The following is a 25,645-nucleotide window of genomic DNA, read 5'->3' on the forward strand; positions in this document are numbered from 1 at the left end:
TCCAAACTATTTATTTCCTCAGAGAAAAAATAAGAGGGGGTGAGAGAGAGAGAGAGAGAGAGGAGAAGTTCGAGGAAGAGAGAAAAAAAAAAAGGGAATTGCAGAGAGAATCAAGAGAGAAAGAGGCGGCATTAATGGCGGAAGAGCAAAAAACCCTAAACTCAGGCGGGGAAGGGGTAAAGCTGTTCGTAGGTCAGGTTCCAAAACACATGACCGACGCTCAGCTTCTCGCCATGTTCAAAGAAGTTGCCCTAGTAGACGAGGTCAACATTATCAAAGACAAAACCACAAGAACTTCTAGAGGTTTTTTAATTCTCAATTTCACTCTAAATTTCACATGTTTTTTTTGTTGTTGAATTTGGTCTTTTGTTTGGTTGTAAATGCATGGTACTAGATTGATTTGATCTGTTTTTTAGTGTGGAGTTTGTGAATTTTTGTAGTGGTTGGTGCAATTAAACCCTAGGGTTTCTCATTTTTTTGTTGTTGATTTGGTTGATTTGTTTTGTAGGGTGCTGTTTCCTAATTTGCCCGTCCAGACAGGAAGCTGATAAGGCGGTTAGTGCATGTCACAATAAGCGAACACTGCCCGGTGTAAGTTGGTGATTGATCTCCTTTTTGGTGTGATTTAGTTTTTTAATTGAGCTTGATTTGAACTTTTCATAATTCATAAGTCTGGTGGGTCAAATTCCCGTTGAAATGTTATCATGTTATTGTTCTGGTGGTTTATTGTTATGGTCCTAAGTGAGGGCTTGCCTAGGTATGGGTCTAGGTGGGACCCATCCTGGTATGGGACAGGTCTAAATTGCCTAGGCTAATGCGTTCCATCAGCTCTGCGGCTTTTGGCGTATTGGTTAGGTACCTAACATTTGGTATCAAAGTAGGGATCACATTGTGTGTTTGAGTCATGGAAAAGGTGGCTTGTGGAGAGGGCTACCTGCAAATGGCAACCGTGTAAAAAAAGTCGGAGTGAAAGTCATTAGAGTGAAGTTACTATAGAGTGGGTCGCCACGAAAGTGGTGACCTATGGAAAGGGCTACTTGAAATAAAAATAAAAATATTGGAGTGAAAGCCACCATAGAATGGGATGCTGAGGACGGTGGATGCAGAAGTGTGGTGGAATGCTACGGTCTTAAGTGAGGGACTGAGGGGCCTTCCTAGGCATGAGACTAGGTGGGACCCAGTTTGGTACGGGACATGTTTAATGGGCCTAGCGTAATGCATTCCATCAGCTCTTGAGCTTTTGGCGTATTGGTTAGGTATCAAACATTTATTGAGTGGATGGATGTCGGTTTCTATGATGCCCATGTAGGAGAAATTTGGGGGATGGGTCTTTTCATTGCACCATTTATTTGAATTATGCTTTATATACATAGATCATGACATGGTATTGCAAACCTCTGACACTCACATGATACTTGAATTATGTTAAGAGAATCAAAGTTGCGCAGGTTTAGTTATTTGTGTACTAGAGCATAATAATTAATAACAAATGAATATAATGATGAACTGGAAAGATTAGAAAGATTACCAACTTTAATGAGCGTAAAAATATGTAAAATGGATGACTTATGAGTAACATTAGAAGCTCTATCTGAACACAAAAATATGCAAAGAAGTTCCCTTTAGATGGACTATTTTAAAGCTTAAATTCAAGGAAAAGCTCTATCTTAACAAAGACTTCCATCCCGAGCTTCAGTTGAATATTTTCTTTTTCTGGAGTAATCTTTCGTAAAGGTTCTTCGATCAAATTTACGGGGTCCAAAGGTTCTTCAATCAAATTTATATTGGCCAAAGAGTCCCTCTTTCTCAGGGACTCTTTTAAAAGGTTCTTTGATCAAATTTATAGGTGAAGAACCATTCTTCTTGGAGGACTCTTCTAAAAGGTTCTATGATCAAAGTTATGTGAATCAAAGAGTTCCCTTTTAGGTGGGAGCATAGTTGTAAATTTCGTTTCGGTGGCCATTTCGTTTTGGCCACTGAAACGAAATTTCGGAAAATTTCGGACAAAACTTTTTGGTAAATTTCAGTAAATTTCGGCCGAAATCCGGAACGAAACGAAATTTTCGTCATTTCGTTCCGGTTTTTGGCCGAAACCGAAACGTTTCGTCCATTTCGGACGAAACGAAACGAAATTTTCGTCATTTCGTTCCGGTTTTTGGCCGAAACCGAAACGTTTCGTCCATTTCGGACGAAACGAAACGAAATTTACAACTGTGGGTGGGAGTCTTCTAAAAGGTTCTAAGATCAAAATAATGAGAAAAAAAGATTCCTTCCTTTGGCCGGTTTCTTCTAGAAAGGTTCTTTGATCAAAGTTCTCTAGGCTGGAGAATTCTTATTTTAGAAGAATTCTTTTGAAAGGTTCTAAGGTCAAAGGTATGTGAACCAAAGCATTTTCCCTTGATGACATGTCAACCGAAGAGTTTTTTAGGAGGACTCTTTTAAAAGGTTCTATGATCCATGTTAAGTGAATCAACCATTGATTCACTCAATCTATGACCATGGTTGATTCACTCAATCTATGATCAATGGTTGATTCACTCATAAAATGTATATGCACAATCTTATCCTAATCCTAAGCCATGACATATAGATCTAAAAACTATACCTATACACCCACATACAAACTCTATAAGCTGCTTTCCACCCCCTCTCCCTTTCAAATTAATGCACAAGGTCATGGAGCATGAATTTGCCAACCAAAAGATCATATTGAGTCCAAGTCATGGCTTTTGTGAGGATTTCCACTAACTGATTGAGGCTAAATGTATGCTAGCATAATCAGATATTTGGACTGAAGCTAATGAATAAAATTGCAATTCACCTCAATTTGTTTCGTGAGCTCATGAGAGAAATGATTAAATTTTATCCCTACTGTATGATGTTATATTTGTTTTGGTGTAACATTTAGGCAATTATCATTAAAAAAACATTTAGGCATTTAGCGTTCTTCTGTTCTTTCTTTGATAATGATAAGCATTGTTCAATAGTAATAGAGAAATGAACAATAATGATTAGCATTGTTCAATAATAATTCTGTCCTCCATTCCGTTTATCTTTTTATTTTATTTTTTGTGTTCCTTTACTGTGCGATGCATATGTCACAAGCTCTTTGGTGGTGTTGATGTTTAATTATATTAGTATCCTCTCCATGCCACATGCCCCGATGCACACGTCAGTATGTCACAAGCTCTTTGGGGAGTTGATGTTTAATCGTACTCCATGCCACATGCAATAACATGCGGGTTTTGATTAACATATTTGATGTTTGAATATATTTCTCTGTTCTGATTTGAATGTTTTATACTCTTTTTGTTTAAATCAGGCTTCCAGTCCATTGCAAGTGAAGTATGCAGATGGCGAGTTGGAAAGATTAGGTGTGAGATATGTTGCCCTTTTCAATACTCTTTTCCTCTATTTTACCTCTTAGTCACTTGACGTATTCTTTTCATTTTGGTCCTTTGTTGATGCGACTTGTGGTGGTTCCTGCATTAGTGCAGTTTGTTTTTCCATATTTCATGTTTCATGTTTTTATTTTCTTTTAGAATCTGTTTGAAGTATTTCTGTTCAAATTAAAGCTTCTCAACTCTCTCTATGATCTTCTGATCTCCAGAGCACAAGCTTTTTGTTGGCATGCTCCCAAAGAATGTCACTGATGCTGAAGTTTCCATTTTGTTTTCTAAATATGGAAATATAAAAGACTTACAAATTTTAAGAGGTTCTCAACAAACAAGCAAAGGTACACTTTCTCTTTCAACGTGTATAATTTTAACTTCTTCATGCAGTTCAACTTATGTTGGGCACTCACTATTTAAAGTTAGTTATAAACTGGATTTGTTTTATAGGTATTATTTCTTATGCTCTTCATTTCGTTTCAAGTAGCAGGTTGTGCCTTTTTGAAGTATGAGACAAAAGAACAAGCTCTTGCAGCCCTGGAGGCCATCAATGGGAAGCATAAGATGGAGGTCTGTATATATGTGCCAAATTGGCATAGGGCCTTCAATATATTTTTTTACAATTTAAAAAATTCTTTAGCCATCAGTTCTTATTGATTGTCTTGCTGTGGCCGACATAAAAGCAAGTGAAATATGATGGTTGCAGGTTTTTATTGGGCGAGATCTTGCTTGGCTCTTAAAAATGATTGACTTTCTTCTAAATCAATTTTGTCTAAATTTTTTTATGCCTCCAGATCATTTTCTTTGTTCATTTCCAAAGCACCAATCTGTTGTCTACAGATTGGTTTGTGGGAAATTTGAATACAGGATTGCAGTCTCATTTGTACATGCGTTTTCTATTACAATAGATCCATTACATGAGGATAGCCTTGAAACTGAGGTTTGTCTAGGATTCATTGAACTTTGATGGAGCTGGTTATTTGACAAGGAAATTCTCTGACTTGATGTCTATATGTTGGATTTCAACTGTAGTGGCACAGGCTAGAAAATTTATAATTATTCTTTGAGGAATGGAGGAGGCATGGATTCACTAAACTTACCTTGCCTCGAATTGCTTCTCCAGATGCCATGGTACTGTTATTTACAGACGAAACCTTAGAAATTTCCCTTTGCTTCCTTTGTTCCTCCCTTATCTCCCTTTGCTTCCTTCATTCCTCTCTTATCTTCTCTCCTTTCTTTTCTCTGATGAAGGTAGTGTTTTGATTTAGTTGTATGAAAGGTAAGTTGGTGGAAGAAGGTATGTCAAAAATTATTTTTTTACCCAAAAAGCCTTTGTAAATTTTTAAGTTTAGATGAATATCCTTTTGCCTTAATATTTTACTATTTACATATTACATGTAGATAAGAGAGCATTCCCCATTTGAATCCAATAAAAATGCTCTTAAATCCAAATTCCAAGAGAATAAACAGCCAACTTTCCAATTCTAATTCTAATACTAAATCTGATCCTTTTGGGTTGGCTCAAATTCTTATTTTTTAAATGCCAGCGTATTATCTTTCCAATTTTAAAGGTTCATAAATTGTTCATAAATTTTATTATACTAAACACTATTAAACCCTGAAAGTCCGGCAAGAAAAATCTCATATTTTGGTCTCCAAAATTTTCATCTAGTCACAATTTGTGGGACCTCTTGGAGTCCTGGATCAATCACATAGTACAGGCCACCATCTTTGGGACGTCAAATTTGTGGTTGCATCAACTACAGAACTGCTACATTTTATTACAGGTACGATTCGGGGTACCAGTAGTCATCGGCAACAACTCTCACTCATCAGATGGGATATCTTACTCTCACCTCTATCAAGGAGCCCCTCACCATCTTTCGGATGATTCAAATAACAAGTTGTTTCACTTCTTCTGTTCTCTCATTTTCCTAGGAGATTAGTCATCTCAATCAATCACATACGTTGATAGTGCTTCCATTCTTTCGTCCTGTGAAACTGCCAGTTACTCCAAAAGCTTAAGCTGTTGGAGAAGGTGTTATTTAATCTTTTACACTTTAACACTCCCCCTCATGTGTGGCCCCTCTTTTAGGGTTGGCCTACACGTGGCACACGTGGCCCCAATTTTGGGTTGATCATTGCATGTGGATTTTTGACATCAAGGAGGTTTGAACTCAGTACATTTGCTCTGATACCATGTGAAACTACCATTTACTACAAAAGCTTAAGCTGTTGGAGAAGGTGTTATTTAATCTTTTATACTTTAACAGTTCCTAAAAGACTTTGTCCATTTCTGATGTCTATATTGTTCCTACTCTTGAGTGTAAGTTATTCCTCGTTTCTAAGTTCTCATCTTAGTTCTCATGTTACTTTATCTTTACGCTGCCTCGTGTATTTATTAAGGATCTTTAATCAGGGAAGTTCCTTGCTAGTGGTATTCATATTTCCTTTCCATTGGAAGTGTTCCATTCCGATGTGTGGGATGCTCTTCACGGAACACAAGTCATATGTTTTACATCTCTTTTCTCATTTTAATTTGTTTTTTTTTTAAATACAACACTTGAATCAATCATCTGCCAAGTGAAAACACCCCAAGCCTTCCAAGGACTATTTTGCTACTTACAAGATTTAGCTGCAACTCTTATTCCCACATACACTGTCTCATAATGGTATTAGTGGGGGAAAGTATTGTCGCATCACTGATGTTGGATTGCCCATAATGTTTCACTCTAGGGCTCCTAAGCATTTATGGATGGAGGCCTTTCATACAACCACACATTCCATCTTCCAACTTTTCATCATCTACTTTGGAATATCGGACTCCTATGTGTACTCTTATTAGTTGGAAATTAGACTACTCTACATTGCTCGTGGGGGTGTATTTATGTCCACTAGGGGTGTCAATGGGCAGGATTCAGATCAGATCCACCCATGCCTAGGTTAGGATCTGCTCAGATCCTAATCGGAAAATTCCTTGGATCCTACCCTCGGTATTTGAATCCAAGTCCATTCGGATTCAGATCTTGTGAATTAAAATACCATTTTGCTACCATTAAATAATTATGCAATGTATGTTATTATCTAGCTCAATGAGTACACTTACAATTTATCTAAATCATGTTATAAAAAATTACTAAGATACCCTAATAATGTATACTAATCCATACAAACTTTTTTTTGAATGATACTAATCCCTACAAAACATGTGAGGTCATTTTTGTAATTTGTTAGACCCCTAATCGGATTTGAATATGTCCGCAAATCTTGAATATGGGTTCATAATTTTTGGGACCCTAATTGAATCCTTAAATATGGATCCGTAAAGGATCCATCAGAATAAAATTACTGTCAATCTTATCAGACCGTGAGGATCCATCAGTCCATTCACGGTCATCCCTAATGTCCACATACTGGCAAAATAACTATTACCTAAGGCAGTCACATGTATTTTAATGGAGTACAATGAATAGGTGTCGATGCTATCTCTCTTACAGGAAGATACTAATCTCACGTCACGTTGCATTTGATGAAGGCCATTTATTCCTTTTGTCATCGAACATGAACTTATTGGGGAGATACCAAACATCTCTTCCTCCATAGATTCTTCGTCTCCCATTTACAGGACAGGGATTTTACAGCCATATGAAAAATATCAACACAAACATATATATATATATATATATATATATATATATATATATATATATATATATGTATATATATATATATTTATATTTATATTTATATAGGCATTATCGGCTCAGGCGACAATCATCCGTAAACCTACTTCATCTTCAGTTGCTATTGTGACTGACGGATGGGTATATGCCATGACAGAGAAGAGAGGTCTCGCGTCTCTGTCAGACCGTCGCTAGTATCCTGACACTGGGGCTTCAAATCATGTTGCCAATAGCCCTGAGCAGTTTAAGAACCTAGTTCCCTCTCAAGGTAAGTGCAAGTGTATACAGGTGATGGTTCATCCCTTGCATTTCTGGCCATTTATAACTTCATCATTGTTGGGTGATTTTGATGCAAGCACTTGACTCTGCCTAGAAAAGAATTATATTAGCAAAATCTAACCTGTCTCTAATAGTTCAATGTCTATATTTATTCTCCAATTGTTGTTAGTTTTGTTTCAAAATTTTCATTAATTGTAGAAAAGAATCATATTCTCTATACATTTAGTACTGGTTTAGAAAAAAAATTATGAACTTGATCCTGTGATCCACATATTGTTTTTAATGTTGTAGGGTTCAAGTGTGCCTTTAGTTGTTAAGTGGGCAGATACAGAAAAAGAAAGGCAAGCTCGGAGGGCTCAGAAAGCTCAATCTCAACCTTCTAATGTGACAAGCACTGATTCAACACAGCAACCTTCATTATTTGGAGCCCTGCCCATGGGATACATTCCTCAATATAATAGATTTGGCTATCAGGTCTGTCTCGTTGTTTTATTTTTTATTCTTATTATGATTCAACTGTTAGGCGCATACACTTTCTTCCGTAGATCCCTCTAAGGTGAGAAGCTGATGATATCATAGTTTAAAATATATACTCTAATATCTTAAACGTACTGTGGCAACTTTTTGTTTCTTACCAGCCGAAGGAAAGAAACAAAACCCTGTATCTGTATTGAGTTGATGCGGTTGCTGTACAATATTTATCTCTATTCTGTCCATTATCTTGTTTTCATCTCTTCACTTCATACCAAAGGGATTCATATCAGCCCTTTTTTTGCAACTTTTGAATTATTCTCATTGGATTTTTAATGCAAAAAAGAATAAGGAGATACTGAAAGAAAACATAGAAGGATTTTGAGAGACATAATAAAATATGTACAGTTACCATGCCATTTATGCAAGTGTTCTTGTTACAAGCTTATAACAAACCATGGAATAGATTGCCCTGACTGTAGGATTCTAGAAATATATTAGAAGTCAGCTACAGATATACCCAAGTCAGTAATGATGCCGTAGAGGTACCATTTGGAAGCATTTACTTTCAATATTACCATTTTCCAAGACAACTGGGGGTCTGTGAAGCCTGTGGCCCATAAAATTTACTACTAGATTTGGAAAATAAAGATGGCTACTTCAGTGTGCCTATCATTTGGTGGGTGGAGAAGGCATGCCCATCATAAATAGTAGTGGTAACCTATTCTTTATTGTCAATCAAGGAAGACAAACAGGTTATCATTTTCTCAGTAAGAAGATGTAATTGGTAGATTCTTTCTCATTCTTGCAAAGAACACTCCTTTTGGCCAATCTGATCTTTTCTTTTTCTCAGTATGCCTAAAGTGAATGCTTTTAGATAAGGCAGTCATACGAAGGCAGCAACTCTAGGATAAATCTCAGCATGCCACACATATCTTCTATCACTGCTATTGGTATTCAACATTCTGGAACGATTATTATGATGTAACTTGTGAGGTTTTGTTGGTGGGTATTTTGAAATTTGTGAGTCCTTGTAAACCCAGATCCATGATTCATGGGTTGATTGGCTCAATCATTTATGTATGATAATGAATGGTGGATATGTTTTGGGAAATAAATGGTTAAGAAGCATCTTATCTTTTTTGGATTCTTTTTCACATTTGACTCATTAATTTATTTTTTAATTTTTTTCATAATATTTTTCGTAGTGAAGTAAAGGATTTAAAAAGTACTTATCTGGTGTGTGGTATAGCTGATGGATCTGATATGAATGTGTGCTTTTCAAAGGTTAAGAAAATTAAGGATTCCTGTGATTCATCATTCATCTATTTTTTTTTTTGGAAGGCAATCATTCATATATTTCTTATTTCTGATTTCTGTCTTGAATAGCGATTTGGGGATCAAGATCCCCACACTTGCGATCGCGATGAGCCTTTTTGGTTAGTCGTTTTGTTTATGGTTTCAAGATTCAGTCGTTGATTGTCTATGACACACCCTTTCTGATATGTAAGAAATTTATGTCAGTTGGTGATAGTTGACCCAATTCGGTTTGTTGGGTCATGTATCCAAAGTCCTGATTCCCATAAATATTTTAATATGAAGTGTGGAAAATTGGAAAATGGATAAGTCATTCCGGTTCTAAATGCCTAAGTTTAACTTTTAGGCTCTGTTCACTTGCATTCCCGGGAAAGCAAATCCCTGGAAAACAACCTCTTTTTTCCTTGACAAGACCTTGACAAGACAGAATTCTGGTGTTCACTTGCTTTCCAGGGAAAATAGAATTACACATGTGGAATTTCTACAATAAGTCAAAAAATGACATGGAAAAGCCCATTCCCCCCCTTTAGGGATTTCATTTCCGACCAAAAACACTCGGATTTCGTTTCTCGGGAAAACTAGTGCAAAAAGAAGGGCAAGCAGTTTCCCTGGAAACCTTTTCCTGCGCAAGTGAACAGTCCGAAACAGTCCAGGGAAACCTTTTCCTGCACAGATTCCCTGGATTTCTTTTCCTAATGCCACGTCAGATTCCCGGGAAACATTTTCTTTTCCTTTCCCGGGAAAACAAGTGAACAGAGCCTCAAGTCTTGGGATTGTGTCGGCTCATCATTTTGGCAAGCAACGTCAAGTTTGGTCAGTCATGTTTTTCGGAATGCTGATTGATGGCTTGACTAATTTAAGAGTTACATTATCCAGGAATGCGAGAGATACAGGGGATCAGAGTGCAATAAATCTTCTTACCTCATTGTTCTGATGTGACTAATTTTTATTTGTAGCACCATTAAACATCATATAATGTGGTTTAATTTTTTAAACTTCTAAATAATTCTACCATGTATTGGTAGAACTCCAAAGTTTGTGATAAAGGTCCCAAGGAAAACTGACAAAACAGAGAGGCACTGGAAAAAGAGGGCTCTTAGGCATTGGAAAAAGAAGGCTCTTAGGCATTGGAAAAAGAAGGCTCTGAGGATAACCATTTAGTTTTTTTATCCAATTCCAGTTCTTGTTAGTTTCCTTTGTAATTTGGTCAAATCTAGATCAATTAGTTCTTGCCAACTGGATGGAAACTGTCTGAAAGTGCACTTTCAGTTGCATGGAAACAAATTTAATATTGGGTTTAGGTCAAACTGCTCCAATATACGTTGGAAGTTGAAATCACTCAATTGACATCTAATTGCTCTAATAACTGCCTCAAGTTGGAATCACTCGACATATTGCTCCCCTTTTTCTGTTGAGTGAACCGGGAATATTTTGGTCAATTCTGGAAAAGGTTTGAAAATTTTGCCGCCCTTTATTGTTTTGTTCAAATTTATAATATGAGAGCTTCAAAAGATCCATTGCCAAGGGAGATTTAGATATTTTTATACTCATTTGTTATTTTATTCATTCTGTGGATTGTTCCTGAAATATCAGGGTTCGAGAATCATTAGCATTCTTGTCTGTTTCATATATTTCTAGAGTTACTTTTTAGTCCCTTGGAGCCCATTTTTGTGAAATTTCTTGTTCTTGGAACTTTCTTGTGTATATTTGATCATAAATTATGATATCCTCTCTAGTATTTAGATCCCACCAAATTCTTGTCTGGAAGTCTAGTGCTGATCTTTAGGCTTTCTGGTTTCAATGTTGGTCCACGTTGATTAATTGGAACATTGGTCAATTTTTTTTGCTTTGTTTGTAGGCACCTGGAACTTACGGGCTTATGCATTACCCATTACCAACAATGCAAAACCAACCGGGCTTCCATAATATGATACCACCTGTCAATCAGGGAAATCCATTGCGCGGAATTACGCCTGATCTTGCACACAGTATGACACCAAGAAATTTTGCTACCATGCAATCTGCCGGCTATTTAGGCTCAGGATATCCTGCTTTGCCAGGTCTTCAGTATCCTATGGCCTATCCTGGTGGCATGATGGGTCACCGTCCTTTGGGTGGGTCCCATGGTTTGGTTCAGCCTATGGTGAATAGTAACCCAGCAACATCTTCAAGCAACAATACAAGTTCTGGGGTTCAGATGGAAGGTTGGTGATAAGATTTCATATGGATATGTTGATATCGTCATGGATTTAAATTTCGGTTTCGGTTTTGGTAAATTTTTTGCAAATTTCGGTCATCTTGGCCAAATTATTACAATTTCGGTCAAAATGACCTAATTTCGGGCAAAATTGAAACCAAAATCCGAAATTTATTGATTTTGGACCCAACCGAAATCCGAAATTTCAGACCGAAATCTGAAATTTTGGATTTTGGCTGAAATTTAAAGCAATGGATATGGTTGTCACTTTCTTAATAATTATTGAACCATTAACTGTTTCTGCGGAACTGCTGTTGACATAGGTCCTGCTGGAGCTAATTTGTTTATTTATCACATCCCTCAAGAATTTGGTGATCAGGAGCTCTCCAATGCTTTTCAGGCATTTGGCAGGGTGTTGAGTGCTAAAGTTTTTGTTGACAAAGCTACCGGTGTTAGCAAATGCTTTGGTAAGCAGTGCCTCGGTAGTCTCTAAGATCTTAGAGGAATTTATATGAAGTTTTCTTTATTACATTTGCCTCTGTTTGCAGGTTTTGTCAGTTATGACTCACCGGCAGCTGCCCAATCTGCCATTAATGTTATGAATGGGTATCAATTGGGTGGTAAGAAGTTGAAGGTACAGCTTAAGAGAGACAACAAACAGAGTAAACCTTATTGATTTTGGAAGTAACGTTACACGGAAGGAAGCCGCATTCTATACATGGACCCATGCAGCCTTGGTAGTTGGGATGGTATGGGAGGTGGGATGGAAGACAATTAAGGGTTATATAAAGGTGGGAACTGGTAGTTGTCGTACCAGATTGAAATCCCTGAAACTTGTTGTTATTGGTTCTTTTTCCCACCAGTATAATTTGTAACTTATGTATTCTGGAGGTTTCTCTTAGACATTTGAATATTTATTTATTGATTTTTCTCCAAAGGTATCTCTTGGTGGTAGCATGAAGGGCATAAAAGTCATATTTTGAAATGGTTCTTGAAGTCCTTCAGAAATTTCACGTAGTTTGTGCATTTTACTTTGAAAAGAAGACTAGTTTGTGCATTTAACTGACCAACACTAGTTTTTAACTGTGTTGAACTGTCTTTTACTGTGTTTGTGTGTTGATAGTTCACAGTGCATTCTTTTTCATTGTTGTTCCCTGTTATCCCTTGTTGTAAGCCTTGTTCCCCCCTCTGTATTGGAGGTGTTTAGTAGACACAGGTGTTCCTGTCCAAGCAATGTCTTTAAATGGGTGTTCCACAGTCCAACGTTATGTGAAGTGCTTTGTTCATGGTGTTGTTTCTATCGAAGACACATTTCAGTGTGCAGTGACACTTTCAGGTATTGTGGTTCTTTTGTGCATGCTCGTGAGGATTTTGTACTTTTTTCTGTTTTTGTTTCTTAGTCACGCCCAAAGATTCAGTATGACCTTTCAGGTGATGCATGAGTCCAGGGCAGTGTTTTGCAAATGTCTAGTGCGGTGTTAACCCAGTCTTGCAGTCTTGCTTCATTTTGAATGGACTTTAACTCTCTTCTGAATGGAAATTGACAGCTTACCATGACTGATTTATTTTATAGTGTACTGCGTCCTGGTCTCACGCTCTTTCTGTTGCCCACTACAGGGTTCTTGAAGGTGCATTTCCCATTTGAGGACACTCAGAAGTATCTCTTCTTTACACTTCACCGGTCTAATGATTCAATGGTATTTTTGATCCATATCACTTCGGTAATCTACTTACTAAATATTGTTTCTACAATGTAAGTTGCATGTTAGACATTCGTCCGTCTTGTGTATATAAAACCCATGATTTGGAGAAATGTAACTCTTTGTCATAGCGTGGAAACATTGAATTTGTTCCGTTTAATATTGCAGATGGTGTCCCTTCACTGATTGTTTTGGATCGAGAGCATGCCAATTTCTCTGAGCTGTCAGGAATTCGCAGGTAATGATTCTAAATCAAGCTCAACGACTACAAGTTCTTTATCTTCTGGTGAAAGCCAAAGGTTCCAGATGTATGGGATATTTAATAAGGTTATGAATTAGATGGTTATAATAATTACTTATATAAAATTTTAGTAGACAAAGGAAGTATGTTTAATGTATCTTTATTCAACTATGCTTTTTTTAATGGTACTATGCTTTGTTCAGTATATATGTTTATTATACTCCAACACGTGTATATATGTGTATAACTAATACAATGTGTCTTGAATAAATGAATATATCTACATCTTTAGTACTTATTAATTGCACTGTGCTGACATTCTTGATGGATCTCCCATTCTTTTGAAGAACATTTGGATGATACAAGCACTTCACTGGCATATTTACCAAAGATCAACTAACTATTGCATAGTTAATATGTCTACAGTGTTCACCATCAAATAATTTCTTCTCAAGGTTAATGTTAAAGTGCTTACCTATTGTATTTGTTGGAAGGGTTGAAGGAAGGACCACTCTACTTTTGGTACATGTAGCTGATAGTCTCGTAGATGACAACAAGGTGTCTTTATTTCTCAAGGAATATGCACCAAATATATTAGGAGTGACTTGGAGGAAAGCCAATGGATACTAATCATCCATTGAAACCCTATTAGAGGAGCTAGTTGAGAGACCAGAGACTTATTAAGCCTATTTAGGAGGGTTATTTATCTCACACCCTTGTTTAGAAGTGGCCTTTGCAGCAGCAGCGGTCTGTTCATGCACCAACCACAATTGTCCCATTTGAATGATATTTGTAGGGTTTTGATGTATCCCTTTTTCCCACCTAGACATGGAGTTCTGTTGAGTTATTATCACCATAGAAGTTAAAAAAGCTGGGAAAGGGGGTGAATATCATCTGCCATATACATATATTGGTAAATTTGCATGCCTGTTTGTCTACACAAACATCACCATGTGTATACTCCGTAAAACATGACTGATTCTTGCATTAGTAGACTTCTTGATATTGTGGATTTTGGTATCTACCATTTTTCAGGGTTGCTATGCGTCCATACTACTCGAATCGACGGGGACTGATCCGGCCGAGAAGCAAGCGAGGCCAAATCTTTCCTTGGGGTTTTTTTTAATGTTATCAGAGACATCAAGACTCAAATCGATCATTAATGCCCAGGAACATGTTGCTTTGGCTGCGCGAGATGTCATTTTCTTTCCCGTAAGTCGAGGAGAATTATAACACCATTCACGCTTGAGATCTTGTTCGGGTTTCTCTTCATTGAACCTACTTAGAAAACTATCACAGTTTAGAGACTGTTGGAACAAATTTTCTCATGTTCCTCTGGTGTCACCTTGCAATTTCACATTTTCAAAAGACTATCTGGAATGTGTTTACTGGGAGGAGGGACGGCACTGTCTCCGGCGATTGCCATCTCCAGTTTTAAACTTCACCAACAGCAACACTTTGCGAGTAAAGGACTCAATGGTAACTATCAAGTGGGATTACCAGGTATTGATATGAAGACATATGTACATCATTAACGAACATGTATACATGTCTGATGCATTGTTTGCATTACTAATTAAAAACTTCAACTCTAATAACTAGGTCAAGGTAAAGAGGAGTCGACTTGGGTGTGTTAATGATTGATGCAATCTCACTTCTCAATAATTGGTGTGAGGCGAAGGAGTTTTTGATCAACTTGGTAGGGCAAATCTCGGGCTTAGACCAAAATTCAACCAAGGTAAAAAGTTGACTCTGGTGGCTGCTCCAAGCGATTCTGTTTTGCCCATTTCGCCTTTAAAAAAAAAAGGTTGATTCCGGCAAGTCGACCATTGACTTCAGTAGTTTTTAAATAGTAGCTTGCAAATTTTTTAGCCTTCCCAAGCAACTTGAGAACAAGCATTGTATGCATCCACACAAGCATAGATGGTTATACTTGTGTTTGTTTTAAGGGATTTGCTAGATGAGAAGGCATTTCGCGGATGGGTCTGTTGCATTTGAGAGCAGCCACATAGGCTCACTTTTCAACAGATTTTGTCTTCATTCATGAGGTGGCTGCACTCACATGTAACAGCCCATCTGTGAAATGCCTTCTGCAATGGACGCTAGCAAATCCCTTGTTTTAATGTATGTACCTATCATATCAGTTCATGAATGCGTTTCCTTGCAGGTGTACATACCATTGGAGATTTACTTTGTGTTGCTTTCCTGAGGAGGCTCTTCAATTTTATTGGAAAAGACGTCATGGATCCTTCAATGGAAAAGGCGAAATTTCTTCATTAGATTCGCCACTTCTCTAATTCCATGGAAAAGATTGGAGGGAAGGAGTGGAATGTCATAAATTCTTAAGTAGGATTATTTGTTGTTGATTTGTATGTTGAGTAAGTTATGTCTGTGTAACATCAACAGCAAGATTTAATTAAATTCTATTAAATTTAGCTCAAATTATGTTACCAGTAATGATGATGTACTAATGCTACAAGTTTTTCTCTTTAAATAATCTCCAGGATTTTGAAATGAGACAGAGAGAGAGAGAGAGAGAGAGAGAGAGAGAGAGAGATATTTGGCTGTGAAAATTAGGGTGTCAATGGATCCAAACAGGATTTGAGCACAGCAGCTAGATTCGACTGTCTGTTGGATCCATATCCTGAGGTCTGAAATTGTTTTGGATCATGGCCTAGACATAAATCTGATGGAGCGTCCTAGATTCGAAAAGCACTGTGAAAAAGATCCCACCAATAAGGAATTTGAATGAATCATGACCAAGACATAGGTCCGTTGGTTCGATCTTAAATGGATCCATTGACACCTTGGTGAGAATTATGTAGAGTCAACATATCTTTTATCGAACAAAGAAGTGAGATCCACATTGTATGGGGAATTTTAAAACCTAAAGTGGGCATAAAACAGGAGAAATTCTGAGACCTTAAATCGACCCCCATATATCTAAAATCGACCCCTCTTAACCTAAAAATGTTAGGGCATGTGAATAAAGATTTCGTCCGCCGTTAAACACCGTACAAGTGTACAACTCACACACCCTAACGTTTTCCATTAAAAGGGGTCGATTTAAGATATTTGGGGTCGATTTATCACTTCCCAACCAATTTTATGCCCATTTTTTCACTTAATAATAGGCGAGAAATCTGTTATGGGGCCATTTTATGTAGAAAGAAACTGAGCCTAATGCCATGATAAATAGGCGTCTCCGATGAGGATGAAGTAGCTAAAGATAAAAAAAACAAAATCCAAGAAACTAGCGTCTCCAGTGATGAGATGTGGCTAAAAATTGTGAAAACCCAAGAATGTGTGAGTGAGGAGACGGTAAGAAAAGCTTGGAAACCCAAGAAACAAAAAACTCTATCCAAAATGTGATCCACTTCTCACTCTCTAATCATCCGTGTCCTCTCAAGTCTCTCCTCCTCCCACCCGAACTACCCCTCTCTCACCATTTGGAGAAACCAATTTATCATGGAAAAAAAAATTCTTAGTTTCCAGATATGGCCAACGGAACTTTTTGAATGAGGGTATGTTTGGATGCACACGATCTACCTTTTCTTGTGATATGAGAGGAAAGTCAGAGAGTACAAAATGGCTTACATTTGGAAAATTTATAGCAAGGACTGCATGTGAACAGTAAATTGCAGCCAAACGAAGCTAGGAAATGGAAGATGTATCCTTTCACTATGATTTTCCCTCTATAAAATAGGAACCATGCCCCAAAAATCACATCCATCATAATTCATCTAATTAGAGGTCTGCAAATAGATCCTTAAAATTAAAAAAAGTCAAGTAATCATCTGAATAGCATGGTATTTGCTAGGGACTTTCACAGAAAGGCATTTCCGAGCTTGCTGTTGCCACGAGAGAGCAGCCAGCTCAGATGAATCAAATGAATAAGACCAAATCTGTTGAACAGTGAGCCAGTGTGGCTGCTCTCTCATGCAACAACCGGCCACGAAACGCCTTTCTGCAAAAGTTTACCAAATCCCAATTAGCATAATATGCTCCGTTTGGTTGCCATTGGGTTTTTATTTTACAGGAAGTAGTTTGTTGGAGAATAGCTGCCACGTAGGACAAATTCCTTGTATGGTTGCCAAAATAGCATTCATTAGACTCCCCTTTTACTCCTTTGAATGTCTCTCATGTAATAATTGTTTGTCCGGTGACATGTCCTTGGCCCCTCTTTATGACTTTTAAACTAAATTAACCGAAAACAAGAACTTTTGGTTGAATTTTCTAGGGAATGATGATCTCTCTCTCTCTCTTCTCTCCATATATTGGTAATGACACACTTACTTATTCTTCTGCTCTCCGAGTATATGCCGTGCAACCAAAAACTACTTACACTATTGTCCGAGGTAATTCTAGAGAAATCAAAATGCTCCTCTCCTTCCTTTTGACTACTTTTGAAAACATATTCCACTACTCTTTGAGACACCTCCTGTATTAGATTGCACAAAATCCCGGCAGTTGTTGGGATTTTGTTTGGATTTGGGATGCCATTCTTCCTTTGGTTGCAAATATTGAATTGAAGAGAATTAGATAAAATTTTGTCGCCTCGTAACTTTTGAACCAAATTTCACAAAAGAGTAGAACTTTGCTTGCCTCTCTCCCATATAATAATGACATCGCCTACTTGTTCTTTTACTCTCCGGAGTCTATGGATTGCAATGTCACTACTTTAGCACCATTCTTCGAGGTAATTCCAGATAAATCCAATGCATATCTCCATCCATATTCCACTACTCTCTAAATCTAGGCCGCACGTTGAAACTTAAGTGTCAGATCCTATGGCCCAGCAAGACCCAAATCAATAGCTAATTGTGCATTCCAAGTTTCAAGGGTCCCTAATCCAGAAAACAAGATCCGAGTTTAGAATTCTAACCGTTACCCACTTTCCCAAACCGTGAAGGTCTCTGTAAAAATTAAAAAAGCAACCCAGAGTATAAAATCTAGAGTCCCTCTCCTACTCCAACAAATCAAGCTTTCTCATATTCCTCTTCTCCCACTCTCATACCAAGCTCTCTCCAATATCCCACAAATTGACAGACAAATTCACTGCAAAATCTCACCAAGATGATGATCCGAGTCCGAAGCCGAGATGGGTCCGAGCGAATCACCGTCCCGGACTCCAAAACCCCCACAGTCTCAGACGTAAAAACCCTAATCGAAACCCAACTCCGAGTCCCAGTCCTCAACCAAACCCTCTCCACAAACCAAAACCTCCTCCTCGCCAAAAACCCTGATCAGCTCCTTCAATTCTCAGACATGTCCGATCCCGAAACCCTAATTTCATCTCTCGGCATCTCCCACGGCTCCATGATCTTCCTCTCTTACGAGGGCGAGCGCTCAATCCAAGGCGCTCCTAGGGTTTCCCCCGCAGGATCTTTCGGTAGAAAAATGACTATGGATGACCTAATTGCCCGCCAAATGCGTGTAACCCGCCAAGAATCACCCCATTGCGATTCCGTCTCGTTCGATCGCGATGCTGCCAATCAATTCCAACACTATGTGAATGAAACCCTAGCTTTTGCTGTGAAACGGGGCGGGTTCATGTATGGAACCCTAGAATCTGATGGTAGGGTCAGGGTTGATTTCATCTATGAGCCGCCCCAACAGGGGAGTGAAGAGAATTTAGTATTTTTTAGAGACCCAGATGAGGAAAAACTAGTTGAGGCGATTGCGCTAGGGTTAGGGATGAGGAAAGTAGGGTTTATTTTTACGCAAAGTGTAGGACAGAATAAGAGGGATTATACATTGTCGAATGCGGAGATTTTGCAGGCGGCTGAGTTACACGCGGAGAGTGAGCTTAAGGAGTGGGTGACGGCGGTGGTGAAGTTAGAGGTGAATGAGGATGGGGGTGCTGATGTGCATTTTGAGGCGTTTCAGATGAGTGATATGTGTGTTAGGTTATTTAAGGAAGGATGGTTCGAAACGGAGATTAGTGGGGATGTTGATCCGAAGCTGTCTCGCATGAAGAAGGATGTTGTTATTGGGGCGAAGGATACGCGGGAAGTGGATAACGATTTCTTCTTGGTGCTTGTGAAGATATTGGATCACCAGGTGAATATTTGCAATATTTTGTTATTTGGTTTATTCAATCATTGCATATTATTTATATATATAATGCTTTACTATGTTAGTATGATAATGTGATATTTCCTCTCTGAATATTTGTAATTATGTTATTTGGTTTATTCAATCGTCGCATGTGATTTAGATATAATGCTTTAGTATGTAGTATGATAATGTGATATTTCTTCTCTTCATTTTGTGAATGTCAAACACAAGCTTAACAATTGGCATTTATGATAATAAATGCTAATAAGACTGACCCAGATGGAATTCAAACAATACGGTAATACTTATTGAGAAACTGAAAATACGATTGCAGAGGCAGGGGACAAGGTGTCCCTCACGATGAAAAACAGCAGCCTACAGCCATACACAAAAAGCCTCGGAACCCAACTACAGCCTTAAGAACCACTATTCATCTCTTTCTAAACCGTCTTTGGCCAAACTATCCGCAGTAGAGTTTGCTGTCTGCGTCATATAATTAAACTTTGTTCGCACTATCCGACAAAGATCATGGTTCTCCGATATAGTGCTAGCTAAATTCCATGGTCCAGGAGCTTTAAAAGATGCCCAAGGGTATTTGAGGAATCACATTCGATAATCAAGGAACCTGAACCACCTTTAGCGAACCATTTGAGACCGCAGAGGAGAGTTTTGGCCTCCACCTCATTTGAATAACAAATCCCTGCTGGACCCAAGAAAGATTGGATAATAGTCTCCATATTATCACGAAAAACACCACCGATTTCGGCCTTTCCGGGAGTTCTTTTTGAGCTACCATCAAAGTTGAACTCTATCATGCCCAGTGGTGGCGGAGACCAACTAGGCACAACCATAATCTTCATCCTCTTCTCATGGACGATCGTTTTCCAATTACGCAGAATGTCACCCGTGTCGTAGAAAGTGAGTAAGTTTCATTGTCTTACCCACTCTACAAGATCCACCTTGATTTCTAAGATAATCCTTCTAAGATGCTTTTATTTATTATCAAATAAACACTCGTTTCTTTCCTTCCTGACCCGAATTGAACATGCATAACGGCTAACGCTCATCTGAAATTCCTCAAGAACAATTCAACTCGAACTGAACACACTTAGTTTTAGCATCCCTGACAGCATTGCTAGTAACCTTTTGAAAAGTATTTACGTTGGTGTCTCTTGAATGTCGTAAATAATCCCTTAAATGATGTCTACCTACCTTTTCTTGAGTATTTGGACCTTGGCAATTGCTTGATGTTGGACTTGGGTTGCCTCTGTTTTCTCCCATTCTCGATTTTCTTGCACCTCTTCATTTATTGAATTTTGAGTGGATAATAGAGAAATAAAGATAGAACTTGTGATTTTGATATCCTTCTTGATGGTGATTTGGAAAAAAGTTCAAAGTCTGATTGTACTGGTAGGAAAAACACCAGTGTGGAATTGGCAAGGGCTGTTTTCGGAGTTGAGTGGTATATCTCGTGCATGGTATACAACTTCCCTTGGTTATTTTGAAGCAATGATGGCTGAGGTGGCTGCTGCTTCGAAACATAGATGCAGGCCAAAACACAGGTAAAGCAAATCCTAGTTGACTCTGCACGGTATGATCGATTACTCGGTTAACTTGATCGAGTACTCAGTTGATGCGTTCATAACTCGAGCGAGGCAATGGAGTTTTGATTGACCATGTAGGGGAAGCACAGAATTGGACAAGAACTCAGCAAGATAAAAGGTCGTTGACTCGGGCGTGTCAATGATCACACGGGAGAGTTTTGAAATTATTCTTACGACAATCTTCCTTCTTACTATTATGGATTGGAAAGTTCTACGAATGTGATTATATGTCTAAATTCAAAACAAGATGATTCCATTCCATTCTAGATCCTGAGGAGAAGTATGTTGTAAGGATTCGACTATGCCTATTTAGGCTTTTCACATCCCAGGGAATGGTGTACCTAGACTCAAGAAATTGGTTCTCGTCTTTGAGAGGTGTCACGTTTGACTCCCTTTTGATGTTATTTTCCATTCCCTCCCATCAGAACTATCATTGTCCCTCTATGGTCGGAATCTACAATTTTGTTGGTTATTTCATGACCAAAATAGTCACGGAGCATGCCTCCATTGATAAACCCTTCACCTGCCACTGTGTTGCACTAGGTCTATATCTGAGTTGTCATCTCTTCCCACATGGCTAAAAGTTGCCCATCATGCTAATAACATTAGCTTGCCTCCATTGATAGTCATGACCAGATTTCATCCATCTGACGATATTATGACATTGGGGAATTCTTCTCAATGTTAGAAGGCCCCTCAAATGAAGATGTAATCAGCTCAATTCAATTTCTAAGCATCAAAGCCTCTAATTCACTGGAATCCTTCTCACCTACTGGTCCAAAATAAACCATTCTTACCTACCCTTTGTGGTCTCAAATCTCTATTTATGCCTAATTTTAAGGAAGAACGAAGCTAGATGGAACGGCTGAAAAGGAGTGACAATCTCAGCCCCCTACACTCATGCGATTTTGCTATTTGAGAAGCTCTTCATTGATTCTATCATGGAGTGAAATTTCAAATTTCTGACTGGGTTGTGCTTGGTTTTATTAATTTTTATATCGCCATCCTTTAACTAGTATGAATGTCATGTGTGGGTTGGTTATACACCCTAAAATTAGGCATGTCACCAATGTCACTGTCCTATATGTTGAAAAGTAAAAATAAATCAAAGACAATGGTTGAAGATTCCCAACCTTGCGGGTTTCCATACTTTCCTATATAGCAGCTAATATCAGCACCCCCTATTTTAACATCATTGCTCTCCTTAACTAGTCGTGGGCATCTCTCTCTCTCTCTCTCTCTCTCTCTCTCTCTCTCTCTCTCTCTCTCTCTCTCCACACACATACACACACACACACACTAGATTTGCCTTGGATTAGATCTTGATAGTCAATCCCATTTCCAAAGCTCACATCACGTCCCCTTTTCTTCTCACCCCACTGTAAGCTATTATTAACTAGACCCCACGCACTTAAAGCTCAAAACATTAAAAAACTGAGCCTGGAAATAACTCCCTCATCACTACCTCCACACCCTCTGAGATATAGAAGCACTCCTAACACTTCTTTATCAGATCAGAAAAGGGAAAACAATCCTACCAATGCAAGATGTAGGAAACATGGCTGACTTATACCCAATGAATATCCAAGCTCAAAACACTAAAAAACTGAGGGCGCAAGCATCTATCGCCACTACCGTCACACCCTCTGATGAATGATGATGCAGAAGCACTCCTAAGTCCTAACACTTCGCCAGACCAAAAAACAAGAGGCATTGCTTACTTACACCCATGCAGCTATCTCCCCAGCCCCTCCCCAAGCCTCCTTGTTTGCCAATTATCCTACCAAAACAATTCACAGGCCATTGCAATTTGCATTTTGCAGGCAATCATTTGGTGCGTTGGCTACAAGTGCCAGCTGCTGATCTTGATGCCACCACCCTCGACCTCCTTGCCCTCTCTATCGCCAATCACAGTTTGTTTTCATAAAAAAAAACTGTGCCTGCCAGCATGAAATCTGTTGTCCATCATGTTTGCACCCTTGTTGGCCATGCCATCACTGCTAAAATGCCACGGGACACTGGCATGTTCAACCTCATGAATAGTGCCTGCTGCCAACTTTTTTCATGCCCCCCTTTAAATAGGATGTCAATTTTGGGTTGGTTCATACACCCTTAAAATTAGGCATGGCACCAATGTCGCTTTGCCCTTTTTGTTGACAAGTAAAAACAAATCAGGACCACTACTACAAGCAGTACTACACCTTTGATTGTGAAATATCGATTGCTTGTTGAACCCTGTGAATCACGTGAAAGTAGGATACTCCAAATTCAGGGGGTACGACAATGGTTGAACATTCCTAAACTTGTGGTTTTCAATACTTTCTTGTTTAGTGGCTGATATCAGCACCCCCTATTTTTACATCATTGCTTTCCTATACTGGTGATGGAACCTACTCTCTCTCTCTCTCTCTCTCTCTCTACACATATTAGTTTTCCCTTTTGCCTGGACTAGATCTTGATAGTCATCTCATTTCCAAAGTTCTCATCACCTCCCCTTTTCTTCTTACCCAGCTCTGAGCTATTATCTAGACGCCACACATTTCAAGCTCAACACATTAAAAACTGAGCCTGCAAACAACTCTCTCAATAAATCTTTTACAGACACACGCAACTTCCTCAATATAATTCCTCTTTTCTTCATAATAAATCTTTTACAGTTACCTAAAGAAATGCCTCTAAAGAAATGCCTCTGTGAACCTTAAGGATGCTAAAACAATCTACAATTATTTATTTATTTATTCTGCTGGCATGGTGAATGGAAGAAAATGATCCACGTAGAAGAACCCAACTAGAGCCGGGATTAGAGCCGGGTAGATTCCTTTCACCTTCTTCATGAAATTTTTCTAAAGGATTCATTTTAGCCAACCCCAACTAGTTTGGGACAAAGGCTTTGTTGAGTTGAGTTGAGATTCTGCTGGAATGGTTGGCTGGTGCGAGACTGGAGACCCGCTTATTGCCCGGGGGATTCATTAAAGTCATTCATGAAAAGTCAATTGAAAGAAAGAACTCCTTCCTTAATTAGCTCATATGAAGTAGGCATTCGAGAGACCTTTTCGAATCAAAGTACTGGAAAGAAAGAAGGGGGAGGGGGAGCCGGGTAATGTTGGGGCTAATGGTTGGGACATGGATCAAGAAAGTATCTTTAACTGATTTGTGTGAGGTCTCCAAGCTTGCATAGGCTATTTTTTAGGAGCTAATATCCATGTTGGTTTATTTAACGTATTCATAGATGCAGTCATTTTTTTTTTCAAATTGGAAATATAAGCTAGAACTTCAGGATTAGGCTGATGGTTCCCTTGGTCCGTTATGTTTAGTTATAACTTGTTAACAAGAATACATAATCCTGCAATTCCAGTTTCATATTATCTTTTACTTGTACCATTGATAAGACCTGAACGTTATTAGTCTTACCTTGGTTTCATACTCTTTGCACTCTGTTTTGTTCATTTCCATGATATTGCTGACACAAAATTTATGATGCTTATTTTGCAGGGTCCACTTTCAACAACGTTTCCGGTGGAGAACAGAATTACTCTGGTGACAATGAGGGCGCTGAAAACCCACCTTGATCAGTCGAAAAAACTTCCATTCGTAAAGCGGATATCTGATTTTCACTTGCTACTCTTATTGGCTAGGTATCTAGATGTCAATGCGGATGTGCCTGCATTGGCAGTGTGTGTGCAATTGCAGACAGCAGTTCCTGAAGGTTACCAGCTACTAATTGAATCCCTGGCCAATGCATCTTGAGACTGACACTGTGCCCTTTTGACTGTGCCCTTTTGGAGAACCAGATAATTATATTGGGCATGATGGATGCTTATAGTTTCAAGAAATCAACCTACATTACCTTTCATAGAAGCAAGTTTGTGGGTTGCGTCAATCTGTTTTGATGTTTAAAGATTATGTTTTATTTATATGTAATGTTTATAACCCAATATGGCAATATGGCATAAGAGACTAAAACAGTATGCATTCTGTATGTGGGTTCCTCAGCCATTGAATATAAAAACCCTTTCATTTATATGATTCTTGGGTTATATATAATTCTTTTGTAATGCGATTGTGAGTATATTGGATTTGTATTTTATATGCGGTTCAGTGAAGCAGAATTCGGTTGAGATGATGAAATAACTACACATTTTGCAGGCTGATTTGGTTTTTACAGTGTTGGGGAAAAGCTTCACCCTGACTTTATTTTATCTATTGTTTGGGGAAAAAGCTCCTCCATCCCATTTGTTTCCTGTGAGCATTTTCTCAAGCGCCCTTCTGGTTTGCCCGAGAATGTGGAACACTCTCTGTAATATGAATGGCATATGGCAACCATGGCCCAATTGGTTGGCTTGTGATCCTACAAGCTGCATTTAGGCAATTAGCCCCCACCAGGACATTATCACCCTGAAGAATTCTCCAAACCTGAGATGTTAAAATGTGATAGGAAAATGATAGATGTTAAAGGCTCTGATTGTTTTGGATTTTGAGAACTGATTGTGAGTCCAAAACTGATTATCGGAACGTGCTATTGGGAACACGTTGATTGGATGATTCAAACCTCTTTTAGGACTCCAACAAAAGCTTAACCGTTGATTATTACAGACGGTCTTGATTGCATGCACGTGTATCGGGATCCTAGAATTGATTGTCACCATTGATCTCACTTTAGGAACTGTTTGCATTGCTGGAATTTTTTATGGAAATATTTTT

The 25,645-nt window shown here is 38.5% G+C and overlaps 2 protein-coding genes across 6 annotated transcripts; both read left to right on the top strand.

Annotated features, from left to right (window-relative positions):
- Positions 1-15,737, top strand: RBP-DR1 (RNA-binding protein-defense related 1). Of its 5 annotated transcripts, none has more exons than XR_013251939.1 (14): positions 1-303; positions 509-591; positions 3,323-3,374; positions 3,611-3,736; positions 3,880-3,962; positions 7,646-7,828; positions 11,001-11,346; positions 11,663-11,806; positions 11,888-12,130; positions 12,957-13,060; positions 13,208-13,277; positions 14,316-14,783; positions 14,883-15,018; positions 15,448-15,737. XR_013251939.1 is itself a non-coding variant. In XM_077384468.1 (9 exons), exons 1-9 carry the CDS (start codon positions 135-137, stop codon positions 12,013-12,015), a joined length of 1,314 nt encoding a protein of 437 aa, XP_077240583.1. In that variant the 5' UTR covers positions 1-134; the 3' UTR covers positions 12,016-12,276. The 5 variants fall into 5 exon arrangements, 2 of the variants coding, with proteins under 2 accessions (XP_077240583.1, XP_077240585.1); XR_013251940.1 differs by having other exon boundaries at positions 12,957-13,036; XR_013251938.1 differs by having other exon boundaries at positions 12,957-13,277.
- A 2,456-nt stretch (positions 15,738-18,193) lies between these two features.
- LOC143881416 (NPL4-like protein 2) lies at positions 18,194-24,965 on the top strand. Its single transcript, XM_077384471.1, has 2 exons — positions 18,194-19,343; positions 24,437-24,965. The coding sequence occupies exons 1-2, from the start codon at positions 18,357-18,359 to the stop codon at positions 24,689-24,691; spliced, it is 1,242 nt and encodes a 413-aa protein (XP_077240586.1). The 5' UTR covers positions 18,194-18,356; the 3' UTR covers positions 24,692-24,965.
- The last annotated feature ends 680 nt before the right edge of the window (positions 24,966-25,645 follow it).

This window comes from Tasmannia lanceolata, unplaced genomic scaffold (assembly GCF_043159265.1).
Source record: "Tasmannia lanceolata isolate RefF3 unplaced genomic scaffold, GAP_Taslan_0.1 ptg000007l, whole genome shotgun sequence".
Taxonomy (NCBI): domain Eukaryota; kingdom Viridiplantae; phylum Streptophyta; class Magnoliopsida; order Canellales; family Winteraceae; genus Tasmannia; species Tasmannia lanceolata.